At 35.8% G+C, this 14,008-nt stretch overlaps 1 protein-coding gene across 1 annotated transcript in view; it reads left to right on the forward strand.

Moving 5' to 3' along the window:
- Window positions 1-11,542, forward strand: part of KPNA1 (karyopherin subunit alpha 1) — a 67,255-nt gene extending 55,713 nt beyond the window's left edge. The window contains exons 12-14 of the mRNA XM_045540149.1: window positions 640-767; window positions 8,674-8,852; window positions 9,188-11,542. Coding sequence (XP_045396105.1) covers window positions 640-767; window positions 8,674-8,852; window positions 9,188-9,375 — 495 coding nt within the window. The 3' untranslated portion in view covers window positions 9,376-11,542. The remainder of the gene's footprint in view (window positions 1-639; window positions 768-8,673; window positions 8,853-9,187) is intronic.
- Window positions 11,543-14,008: the final 2,466 nt, after the last annotated feature.

Genomic DNA, 14,008 nt, shown 5'->3' on the forward strand with positions numbered 1-14,008 from the left:
ATGGCTGCAGTGCTAAGTGAAGGAAAAAGATGGACTCAGGACATTTTAAATTGAGAATGATAAGGACACTTGGTAACTGACTGAATTTAGAATGGATAAATAAATAAATAGCCTTTGTGAACTAGAGAGGGTGAAAAGGTGATCTGGTACAGAGGGTAGATGATGTGTTTGAGGTGACTGGCTGACCTAAAGTAAACTGCTGGGTGTCCTGGGCTGGAGTACCAGTGAGAAGTGAGGACTAGAGAGTTTTCAGTACATTTTGCAAAATCGCATGCTATGAGAGAAATGAGAATAGAAGAATGGAAAATTGAACTTTTATAATTTGTTACTGTGGGTGGAATAAGAGAGGACAATAAAGGAGAAAAAAAACTCAGGGAGAAAACTAGGAGATATAAGATCACAAACTCCAGGAAGGATAACAAACTCCAGGATTGATGTTATCAGTGGTACCAAGTATAGCCTAAACATTCGGGGTAATGAGGACTTAATGCTTTCCAATTCATTTTTGACAGAGGCAAGGGTGTCAATAGTGAAGCTAGCTTAAAAGTTATAATTATTATCATGTATATTTTTGCAAATCTTATCATTTCCCTTTCCATTAAAAAAATTTTTCCCACTTAAATTTTTCTGTAATTTCAGACTGTGATAGATGCCAATATTTTTCCAGCCCTCATTAGTATATTACAAACTGCTGAGTTTCGGACAAGGAAAGAAGCCGCTTGGGCCATCACAAATGCAACTTCCGGAGGATCAGCTGAACAAATCAAGTAAGTACTAGTCAGGTAGCATCTTGTAAATGAAAGGAAAAATTATTATTGTGTCTGTCCCTTTATAACTTCGCTTCATATTACCCTAGAGTGAAAGAATAGCTACCTGTGAGGAATAAAGTGAGAGATGATCTTATTAAATAAGAATGCTTAATTCTACTCCTTTGGAAAATTGTTCTCAGTGTTGTAATTAGACTCAAATATACATTTGATTTCTTATATCTCTCTCATTTCTTTTTGTTGAAAATAATTCTGAGATGTGAGAAGTAAGGCATAGTTGAAGTTTGAGGCAGTAGAAATACTTGCAGGTAACTTCAGCCTACGCTGGAGTTGCTTGATCAGAAGTATCTTAATAGTAGAATTAGACTAGACTTGAAAGAGAGGTTTGTTTTAGAATAAAGTGCCAAATTCAGTAGAGGCAAGTGTCTTCTGAAGTATTATGGTATTCTGTAAAGAGAGAGATCTGTAGCAGCTTGAGACTTACATGGTTCCTTTGGTAACAACTTATACTCTTAATGGTCAGAGAAAGTGTAAAAATGGATTGGAATCAGTTCCTCAAAGGAGTATCATATAATTAAATGCTAACTTCTGGACATTCACTAGTCCAGATAGGAAAAAAAAAAAAAGTAATGATGAAGAGAAAATTAGAACCTAGACTCTTAGCCTGCCTTAACTTCCTTATGGGGAATCCAGATGAAGGGAGGACGGTTTCAAATGAGTGTTGTTGAAAGCATTACCCTTTCCTCGTATGTAGTATCAGACAACCATAGCTGCTTCTTAACATTGTTGCTTTGTGGATTAAATGTAGGCATTCAACAAATGCTAATTTTGAGTGCTCTGTTTGGAATTAAGAAATAAAATAGTCCTGATAAATTGCAAAAATTGATGAGGTAGAGAAGATAAGAAATGTAAGCAGACTAACATAGGCAATACCTATTTCAGTAAAGTTCATAATGGACAAGTTATTCAAGGAAGACTTCAAGTGGTCTTCAGAAGCACATTTGTCTTTTAGGTTTTTTTCAACCTCTAAGATTCTGATTCTAGGGTACTATGATTTTAAGTATGCCGTCACCAGATGGCAACAATATGAAGTACTATAGAATAGTTATTTGGATAAACTTTATGTTCAAATTCAGATTTATAATCATTAATTATCTCCATATTTTATACCAAATGTTTCTTAATTAAAATAATTAAACCATAAGCATACATATTTTAAAAACATTTCTAAAATATTTTGCTATCTTTCATGAGGAAGTATTCAGGAGTGTTTTCCTGTGTGAGAGAAGAGGAGAATTGCTACTGTCCCTTTTTAAAATTCAGCATAGATACTTATAATAATAAAGTTAATTATCAATATCCTAGCAGTTTCTTCTTACCTATATAAAGAGTTGTCTTGAAAGATTATCGCAAAAAGCTTAACACTTCAAATTACAGGAAAAAAACTGACTTTATCACAGATAAAAGACATCTATCTGACTCCTGCTCATTCTTGTTGAAGAGACAAGATTTGGATGCAAGAACCAGTTAGAAAAATTTAGGAAATATCTACAATTATAGGTTGAATATAATCAAATGCTAATACATACTGTGTTCTTAAGGATGAGGGATAAGGAATGTTGACTGGAGTTAGAGAAAGATTCGTGAAAGAGGTGAAACTTGCCATTTAGGTAGAGATTTGGCAATTTTGGAGGAGAGAGAATAGCACGAAGAGAAGTGTGAGTGCACACAGTGAATGTTTTTGAAGCAGATCAGTCTTGTTATAGGTTATTCTTTCACAAGGATGAGAAATTAAGTAATTGATTGGTGGACTTTGAATACTGGGATGAAGGCCTTAGTCTTATATATAATATATTGGGAAAACTTGGAGTGTCTGACCTCAAGAGTGGACATGAAAAACATAGTGTTTTGAGAAGAAAGAGCAAGTAAGGTGCCATTGCGGTAGTTCAGGATATAGTGATGGCCAGGGTTACGATGATAGCTGTAATAGAAAGGAATGAGTGGGTCTGGATATGGGAAAGAAGGATCTATGGAACTTGGTGGAAGGCTGTTGGAAGCAAAGAAGAGGAAAGTCAAAGATGACTGGAAAATGGTGGTGCTATTGATAAAAATTAGGATGCAGAGGAGCAAATCCTCTTCAAGGGCAGTGGTTTTAGATACAGTGAATTTGTTGTTTATCTAAAGAAATCTGACTTTTACCATTCAGTCTCTTAAAACTCATTTTCTTCCATTCCAAATCTAGATTTCTTCCCCATAAATTTCTGCTCCTTAAAGGAACTCCTAAATGTAAAATTACCAATCAGATCCACTCTCTCAGGTTTGCAACATTAATGTAATTTTAGAAAATGGCTCACTTTTCTAGATAATGTGTTCTTGTGCACTAAATGTCTTTATTCAGAAAAAACATTCTTAGTGGTAGTCTATTCTGCCACAAAAATCAGCTCACTTTGATGAACAGTAAACATTTTATCCAGATGTTTTAAATACATCACCCATAGGAACCATTCCCAGTCCTTAACCATAGAATTGTGCTTGTTTTCTATGCTGTTTTCCAGTCATCTTTTCAAGTCTTCAAACTTAATCCTGAAGAAGTAGTCCTTCATATAATGCTTTTCTCAAATAATATAGCAAGTCTTAATTCTCCAAAGATGAGAGGTTGCATCAGAAAATATCACCTTACATCCCTCTTAATCTTGAAAAGTACAGACTCTTAAGGTATTTAAGGAATACTTGTATCAGCCAACTCAGTGATGCCACCACTGACCTTTTCATCCTTGGAAAGAAAATTATTGACTGCTGTGATTGCACACCTTTGGTGATCTGTGTTAAAATGGTTTAAATGGTTAGAATTGGGAACTTAGAACTTACTAAATGAATTATACCGGACTATAAATTACCAAGACCATATTTTGCAAATAGAATCTACTTAACGTTTTCAAAACTCTGAATTTATAATACATATCAGCACATTTTTGAGTTTTTTTAATAAGAAACTTTTAGTCAATAATTTTATAGTTCATATTAAAGTTATTCATTTAATTAATCATATTCAAGTTCTAGAAATTTTCTAGTGACCTTAAACTTTATTTTTAATCCTCAGTCAAGTTTTCAGTATACTGATTTTCACAACATAAGATTCTACAACTAGATGGTACTGAACTTTTTAAAGGTGATAGGATCAGAGGTCACAGAGCCAAGATTTGCAGGGCGGAGAATAGATCCCATCAAGAACAAAGAAGCATCAAGTTTGAGGACATTTCAGAGATTCTGAACAAGTCTCTTGGTATCCATTAGAGTCACCTATGTAGGCCAGTAAAGTTGTAATGAAGACATGTCTGTGTAAGTCATCTATTTAGTTGACTACTGGGGTTTAGTGGCAAACTTACTCTCTGTGGTTCCCAGAATTTTCCAGATGAGAAATCTGAAGCACAGAGAAATCAGAGAACTTGCCCAAAGTTATCCAGCTTGTATATAGTAGCAGAACTAGGATTTAATAGTGGTTATCTCTGGGTATTTTTTGTTTCTCTTCCTGCTTTTCAGTGCTTCCCAAGTTTTTAACAACTAATGTGTATGTTTATAATGAGAAAAGAGGTTTGGTTTTCACTTTTTAAGAAAAATTATGAGAAGTATTTAGATATGTTGAAAGAATGGTTGACAGGTTTTGGTGAGTAAAACCCATGGGGTGAAGAAAGAGGAAATAGAAATGGCTAAGCATGGATGACTGGCCCATTGTGTTCATAGGACATACATAGTCTCAATTGCCAGGAAATAGTTAAATAAAATTAGGCACAATACTGTTAAATAATTCTAAGCAATAATGCTAAATATGACCTAAAACTACTTCTTTAAAAAAATTAATGGACTATTTTTAGAACATTTAAGACTATTTAAGTTTACAGAAAAATTGAGCTGATAATACAGTGTTCTAATATATTTCCCTCCCCTGAACATAGTTTGCCTTGTTATTACCATCTTGCATTTGTGTGGTTACATTTGGTATAGTTAATTAACCAGTGCTGATATGATACATTATTATTAACTAAAATCCATAGTTTATGTTAAGGTTCACTCTTTCTTTTGTATAGTTCTAGAATGCCTAGTGTTGTATGTTTACCATGGCAGTACTGTGCAGAATAGTTCTACTGCCCTAAAATTACTCTCTGCTTCACCTGTCATCTCTATCTCCTTACTCAACCCCTAGAATCCCTGGCAACCATTGTTCTTTTTACTCTTTCTATATATAGTTCTTCCTTTTTCAGAATATCATATAGTTGGAATTATATATTATGTAGCTTTTTCAGATGGAGTTCTTTCACTTAGTAATAAGCATTTAAGTTTCTTCCATGCCTATTCATGGCTTGATAGCTCATTTCCTTTTCATCACTGAATAATATTCCATGATATGGATATACCACAGTTTATCCATTCATCTACTGAAGAACATCCTGGTTGCTTCTAGTTTTTAGCAATAATGAATAAAGCTGCTGTAAATATTTGTGTGTAGGTTTTTGTGTGGGCATAAATTTTCATTTGGGTAAATGTCTAGGAGCATGATTACTGGGTCATATGGAAAGACAATGTTTAGCTTTGTTAAGAAACTGCCAAGCTGTCTTCCAAAGTGAGTGTCCCATTTTGCATTCCCACCAGCAACAGATGAAAGTTCCTGTTGCTCCATATTCTTTCTGGCATTTGGTATTGTCAGTGTTTTAGCTATTCTAATAGGTGTGTAGTGGTATCTCATTTTAATTTGCAGTTCCCTAATGTCATATGATATGATGTTGAACATTGTTTCATATCTTAATTTGCCATCTGTGTATCTTCTTTGGTGAGGTGTCTGTTCAGATCTTCTGTCAATTTTTTAATTGGGTTTTTCATTTTCTTACTGTTAAATTTTAAGAGTACTTTGTATATCTTGGGTACCAGCCTCTTATCAGATATGTGTTTTGCAAATATTTTCTCCCAGTCTGTGGCTTTTCTTTTCATCTTGTAACAGTGACTTTCATAGAGGAGAAGTTTTAAATTTTAATAAAGTCGAAGTTATCAATTTTTTCTTTCCATGGATTGTGCTTTTGATGTCGTATCTAAAAACTCGTCTCCAAACCCAGGGTCACGTAGGTTTTTTCCTGTGTTATCTTTGAGGAGTTTTATAGTTTTGCATTTTACATTTAGATCTGTGATCCATTTTTGAGTTAGTTTTTATGACAGGCATAAGTGAGGTCTGTGTTGTGGTTTATTATTTTTACATATGGGGATGTATATATTAATATATGGATAGCACCATTTGTTGAAAAAACAATCCCTTCTCCATTAAACTTTGCTCCTCTGTGAAAGATCAGTTGACTGTTTTTGTTTGGGTGTGTTTCTGGGTTCTCTGTTCTGTTCTGTTGGTTTATTTGTTTATTCTTTCACCAGTGCTAAGCTGTCTTGATTACTGCAGCTTTATAGTCAGTCAGGTAATGTCAGTCCTCCAACTTGGTTCTTCAGTATTGTATTGGCTATTCTATTGTACTGTATTGGTCTTTGCCTTCCTGTATAAACTCTAGAATCAGTTTGTTGATATCCATAGAATAACTTGCTGGAATTTTGATTTTTGGGATTATCACATTGAATCTATAGATCAACTTGGTACGAACTGACACCTTAACAATATTGAGTCTTCCTGTCTGTGAATGTTGAATATTTCTCCATTTATTTATAATAGATCTTTTTTACTTCTTTCATCAGAGTTTTGTAGTTTTTCTCATATAGATCTTGTACACATTTTGTTAGATTTATACTTTTTTGATGCTGATGTAAATGAGATCATGTTTTTTGTTTTTTGGGTTTTTTTTTAAATTTCTTTTTAGACACAGAGTCTTGCTGTGTTGCCCAGGCTGGAGTGCAGTGGTACAATCATAGCTCACTGTAACCTTGAACTGTTAGGCTTAAGTGATCCTCTGCTTCAGAATCCTGAGTTAATAACTAGGACTACGGGCATATACTACCATGCCTGGCTAATTTATTTTTATTTTTATTTTTGTAGAGACAGGGTCTTGTTCTTGCTCAGGCTGGTCTCAAACTCCTGACCTCAAGTGATCCTTCCATCTTGGCCTCCCAGAGTGCTAGGATTGCAAGTGTAAGCCAGTGCACCTGGCCAGTTTATAGAAAATTTTTTATCATGAATGGGTGTTGGATTTTGTCAAATGATTCTTTGCATCTATTGAAATGTTCATATGTTGATGTGATGGATTACACTGATTTTTTTTTTTAAATGTTGGATCAACCTGGCATATCTGGAATAAAGCCCACTTGGTATATAATTCTTTTTATACATTGTTGGGTTTGATTTGATAATGTTTTGTTGAGGATTTTTGCATTTATGTTCATAAGAAATATTGGTCTGTAATTTTCCTTTCTTGTAATGTCTTCATTTAGTTTTGGTATTGGGGAAGTGCTGGCCTCATAGAATGAGATATGAAGTGTTCCCTCTGTTTCTGTTTTATGAAAGAGAAATAGTAGAATAGTAGTATCATTTTGTCCTTAAATGTTTGGTAAGAATTCACCAGTGAAAACCATCTGATTTTAGTGCTTTCTATTTTGGAAGGTTATAAATTACTGATTCAATTTCTTTAGTACATATAGGCCTATTCATATTATCCATTTCTCCACGTGTGAGTTTTGGAAGTTTGTGTCTTTCAAGAAAATTGTCCATTTTATCATCTAAGTTGTCAGATTTGTGGGCAGTTTGTAGTATGGTGATACCCTTTTTTCTTTTGTGATATTAGTAATTTGTCTTTTCTCTTTTTGTTCTTGGTTTGCCTGGCCAGAGATTGGTTTTTATGTGTTTTTGAAGTCCCCGGCCGGGCACGGTGGCTCATGACTGTAATCCTAGCACTCTGGGAGGCCGAGGCGGGTGGATCGTTTGAGCTCAGGAGTTCGAGACCAACCTGAGCAAGAGCGAGACCCCATCTCTACTAAAAATAGAAAGAAATTAGCCAGACAACTAAAATATATAGAAAAAATTAGCCGGGCATGGTGGCGCATGCCTGTCGTCCCAGCTACTCGGGAGGCTGAGGCAGGAGGATCACTTGAGCCCAGGAGTTTGAGGTTGCTGTGAGCTAGGCTGACGCCATGGCACTCTAGCCAGGGTGACAGAATCAGACTCTATCTCAAAAAACAAAAAAAAAGTGAAGTCCTCCCCATACCCCGCCTGCCACCCAAAGAAATGTGTGAGTGAAAAATAGAGTAGCACTAGTAGTAAGCTCCAAAATGACCTAATTGCACATTCATAGAATATGCAACTGCAGTCATTATCTCTGCCTCTAGCTATGCAACTTGAGAAACCAAAATGATACAGAATGGCGTGGATATCTGCTATGAATATGATACAGTAATCATGTTTCAGTTCTATTATCATTAATCTTGATTACTTGCTAAATTCTGCCTGGATTAAAAAGAAAAATACCAGTTCTAGAATCATCCTTATGTTTGTTTTATTCTTCCCATACAGTCTTCTCACGATTTATTAAAGTTCTAATCATCTTTGAAATATTTGGCCTAATGGGCTTCTGTTGGCTTTTAGCACCAAGTGTGTCATGTTTCAGAGATGTGGCTACCTATAGAAACAAAGATGAAATTACTCAGTCAAACCTATACTATTTTGATGAGTTGCTCATATTCAAAGTAGGAAAGTATTCCTATTTTTCGGAGTCCATAGTTGTGGAGAGAAAAAAGAATGGAGATCGTGCCTGAGAACTGGTTTGGTGATAATTTATTTATAGCTTTTTTATGATAAGGTATAGCTTATATGGTTGAATGAGAGCCTGTTTTTATCTCTGCAGTGAGTTTGAGGATGACTCACCAATTTCTTGAAAGTTCTACAAAATTAAAAGTTTTGTTTGACTAAATTTTCTTTGTATTAATTTAGGTACCTAGTAGAACTGGGTTGTATCAAACCACTCTGTGATCTCCTCACGGTCATGGACTCTAAGATTGTACAGGTTGCCCTGAATGGTTTGGAAAATATCCTGAGGCTTGGAGAGCAAGAAGCCAAAAGGAACGGCACTGGCATTAACCCTTACTGTGCTTTGATTGAAGAAGCTTATGGTAAGATGCTTTGATTAAAGAAGCTTATGGCCAAGAATTAATTAGGCCATAGAGTCCAATAAAAACACTAATGCTACTGCAAGGCGCTCAATGAAATGGGTATTGTTATGGAAATTGCTGCTGCTTCAGACTGGGTGTTGCTTGCATGTGTATTTAATACTAGCTTTCAGGTATAATCCCAGCAGTCATTTCTGTGCTCTTATAAAATATGAGATTCAAATAGAGAATCTTCCTTTACATCAATTAAGGAGACATATGGCAAAATACAGTTTTATCAGAATTTCCAACAAATATTAGAAATCCCAATAAAGATTTTCCTTTATTCTTCATTTTAGGTCTGGATAAAATTGAGTTCTTACAGAGTCATGAAAACCAGGAGATCTACCAGAAGGCCTTTGACCTTATAGAGCATTACTTCGGGACCGAAGATGAGGACAGCAGCATTGCACCCCAGGTTGATCTTAGCCAGCAGCAGTACATCTTCCAGCAGTGTGAGGCTCCTATGGAAGGTTTCCAGCTTTGAAGCAATACTCTGCTTTCACGTTCCTGTGTCAGACCAGGCTACCCAGTCGAGTCCTCTTGTGGAGCCCACAGTCCTCATGGAGCTAACTTCTCAAATGTTTTCCATAATACTGTTTGCGCTCATTTGCTTGCCTTGCGCACCTGCTCTCTTACACACATCTGGAAAACCTCTGGCTCTCTGTGGTGGAATACCCTTCTAATAAAAGGGTAACCAGAACGGCCCACTCTCTTACGGAAAAATCCTTAGGCTTTGGAGATCCGCACCTATATTAGAGTCATGGGAATATACATATATTAATGTGGCTCCCTTTTTTATGGGGGATAAAAGAGGACTGACTCCTCATTCCCTTTAATGTGGGAAAAAATATTGACATTAAAAGATGAGACTAAACCTTTATCTTGAATTTCACACAACTACTTGCGACAAGGGAGATGTTTAGACCTGTTGTGTATACTTCAGAGTACTTTTCATGAGTTCTTCCACAGTGAACCCTTGGATTATCCGGTGGCTTTTTCTAGCCAAATTTGCATTAATACTTACTGAGATTGGATGGTTTTCTTTCCTCTATTGGCGCCATTCTTCAGATATTAAAGTTAAACCATCCACTCCCTCACCTTCAGCCTTCAGTGAATGTGCTTTCTAGTTGTCAGGAATGCTGAAGAATTAACACTTTGACTCTTAAATGTGATACTGGTTTGCAGATTCCCTTAGAGCAGAAAGGAGAGGGGCACATATTAATTTGTATGGCTTTTGCATCTCTTTGGTCTATGTGTCTTAGGATTTGGAAGTGGTTCATTCCTAATGCTGGTATGAAGATTTAAAATCCTCAGTAATCAAAAACCATATCCTCTAAGTCAATAAAAAACTAAGCAAAGCAAACAAAAAAACCACCGTCCAGTTTTCCCAGACTCAACCAGTGTAACTAGAGGCTGTGTTTCTGCATTAAAACAAATGTTTCAGGCTTTGTGGTCCTGATGTTCAAGGTCCTCATTAAATTGGAGTTCACCCTAGGTGCTTTTCCCCTCTGTGACTGGCAGATAACACACACTTTTAAAAGTTACTTAGGGATTTTTTTCTTAAGTCAGGTGCAGCTAGATTCTAATATATTCATGCTGCACATGTGATTCCTTTAATGTAGCATCCTTATCTTTAAAAAATTACCATCTTTGCAACATGACCTGCTTAACTCAAATAAGGGCAGTGATCTTACAACCTCATTGTTCCCTAATCATTTTATTTCATCTCCTGTTAGTACTGTGCGCCCCCTATTCCCCACCCAAATAAAAACAATATCCACCTTCTGGCTCATTTAATGATGACTGCACTCTGTACCTGCAAATGGCGCTTCCAGTACTGTGTTCAGTGATCCACATTTGTGCTTGGACTGGAATGAAAAAATATGCTTAATTGCCAAGAGAACTGCAAATGAGTTCAATACAACTTCTCGGTGCTAGTTGGCCATCTTGACTCAATGTTGGGATACACTATCAGAGAAGATTCTTTTGTTGATGTGCTGTTCAAAATGAATTCTGAAGGAAAAGTTCCTCACTTCTGATTCAGAGCATACCCTTTTAAACTTCTTTAGACTTGTCCTCTTCTAGAATTCATTATAACCCCAAAGTGTAAAAACTATTTGGAAGGTGCCCCTGACAAGCTATTATACAACTCTGGTAAATCCTGCTGAATATAAGGGATATTCAGAGCTTTCATACCTCATCATGATGTTATTTAAGCAGCCAACTTATGTGACCTGATTTAGACTTTTAAAAAATCCACTTCATTCAAACTAGAAAGAGTCAAAGACAAAGGACATTTATCAGCCAAGAGTGTGACGCATTCTTCACATCTAGTCTGTAGTTGTGTCTGTGCTCTGGGATGGATACCGTCTGATGTCTGTTTTGTTATTGATGGAGCAGCCACTGCAAAATAGTCAACTCCCATCTATAACTGTTACTTCTTCTAGTGCTGCTTTGTGCTGAGAGAACATTGTAGTTTACTGCGCTCGACCTGTAAAAGACTTTGATTCTTTGTAATTTTAGGGATAAATTAGGTGGTTAATTTAAAGAAGAATTTTCAATGTTGCCTTTACATCACATTAAAATATAACTTCTTTCAGAAGGGTAATAGAAGCACTGATTCATAGTAAAAATCTTGTTTTTAGCTTTGACTTTTTTTGTGGCTGAGTTTTTTAAAATTGTAAATTACTGGTAACATGTCGTTTCTATAGGATGTTTTAAATTATGTACCTTCTGTTGGATGGTTTAAAAAAATTCATTTTATAAACCAGTTTGAATGGAAAAAAAAAGCACACAAAGTTGTCTCCTCACGTTAGTAAGAGTAGTGTACATTGGGAATTTTTGCTGCCAGTTGCAGGTGTTTCAATGAATGAATTAAAGTTCATTTAACTGACATGATCTATTTTCTGTCTAAAACAGAGGAATTTATCTTGCTCCTGTCCTAGAGGAAGTTAATAAATTATAAGATCTGAACTAGATTTTTTTTTAAGTACAGAAATGGAATTGGCTAAAAGTTAAATCCCAGCATAATTCAGATGTGTTGGAACTTGGTACTGATAAAAGTCTTTATGGTAATAGAAATGACATTTTAAGGGGTAACTATAAATCCTATTTTTAGTTTTCCACGGGGTAGAGTCTGTTCATTTAGTTTCAATTTATCAAATGCCCCTGTGTCTAAGGTGTTGCTCATTACAAAAGCATGTTGATTTCAACACAGGAAAACTCTTTTGCAGTTTTATTTACTGATCGGGGGAAAGTAGCTTTGTTTTTCCCTTTCTCTTTATTTTTTCCTTCCTCCAAACTTTCAAAGTGTATTCTTTGAAATGAGAACTTTGGTGGGGAAAAAAAAGCATTGAGAGGATTTGGGATGTAAAGGCACCTGGTTTCTGAAGGACCAAAATGTAGATATGGCTGGATTGAGAAATACCAGGGAAGGTAAAGATGATGGATATGAAGAAAGGAGAGATTTAGGAGACAGAGTTCTCTATGGAATACTTTCATGTTCTTGTCACTAACTAATCAATACCCTTTTTAACTCTTACCTTTGTCAGTTGTACTGCTTTTGAAAATCCTATTGCCCTACTATTGTTTCTTCCATATGCTAGATAAAGCTGATTGGGCTCTGGGTCATTTTCAGCATTAGGGTCACAGAGAAAAACATTGGCAATCATCCCATAATAAATCTGAATCATTCCAGGTTGCTGCTGATTTTGCCTAAGAAAAAATATGTAAGTACATTTTATAAATCAAACTTTGTCAACTAAATCTTTTATTGTACATGGCTACCCACAGGCAACTTTGAATTTACTTCTATAGTGCTAAATAAATATTTCAGCTATTTAATTCCCTAACTTGGGGTTGCATTATGAAAAGGTTTTCCTCGAGTCCAGGGGTTTCTTTTCTTTCTTGCTGATTAGTTTTGGGGAAATTTTCATATTAATAGCCAAGTTCGATATGTTTTAGGGGTTGGAGCTTTTTATGTATATTGGAAATTTTCGTGTCTGAGGATGATAGTAAAGAATAGGGAAAAGGATAGGAATCCACTTTTGGAAAGGGGCATTGTTTGCTTTCAGCATACACGCTGCCACCTACATTCCAAAATTTACTCATTTGCAGAGATAGGTATGCTTATATATGGAAGTCTCAAATGTGAATTTTTGTCCACCCAAATTAATTAGGACCATTTCTATTGTGAGACAAAAAAAATTAAATATATATCTGCCATATTAGGAAATATTTGGGACTATGTTTTTTTATCAAAAGTTAAAGTAATTTTTAGAAAAAAGTTAAAGTAATTGAAGTCTAGATATATAACTGGTACAGTAGGTTGGCAGTAATACAAAGAACATTCCAGCCAGGTTTGGTGGCTCACACCTATAATCCCAGCACAATGGGAGGATCGCCTGAGGCTAGGAGTTTGAGACCAGTCTGGGCAACATCGTGAGACCCTATCTATACAAAAATAAAAAATTAGCTAGGCATGGTGGTGTGTGTCTATAGTCCTAGGTACTCAGGAGACTGAGGTGGAAGGATTGCTTGAGCCCAGGAGTTCAAGGCTCCAGTGAGCTATGATTGTACCATTGCCTGGGTGGCAAGAGTTGAGACCCCCATCTCTAAAATAAAAAAATAAAAATTTCCATAGCATGTTTTATTGTCAGAAAAGATAGGTCATAAGAATGGATACCAGAGCATCAGAAGAATGTATGATAAAGCAAATTTATATGCTAATTAAAACTATCAAATTGCTATTGGACATAAAATACATTTGGAAGCTTGGGGTAAGAAGGAAGAATTATGGATAGATGAAGTTCCGTTCTGTTTTCAACTAAAAGTAAACAAGTCCCAGTGTGTTTTCCTATAGGTGAAATAAAAGCAACTTGTCTTATGTACCTTATGTCTTGTGTACCAGGTACCTAGCTAAGGGGCTTTTTCTCAGTTAATCCTCCAGCTACTCTTTGAGGTGGATAATTATGACTATATTGTAGATGACAAAGTCAAGATTTACAGGAAATTACTTTGCCCCAAGGATCTCAATCCTTAGATACTGGCTGTCCAAGAGAGGGGAAGAGCTCCACAATTTCTGTCGAAGAAAGCAGTGGTCACGCAGTAGTCCTGTG

Source organism: Lemur catta, chromosome 1 (assembly GCF_020740605.2).
Source record: "Lemur catta isolate mLemCat1 chromosome 1, mLemCat1.pri, whole genome shotgun sequence".
NCBI lineage: Eukaryota > Metazoa > Chordata > Mammalia > Primates > Lemuridae > Lemur > Lemur catta.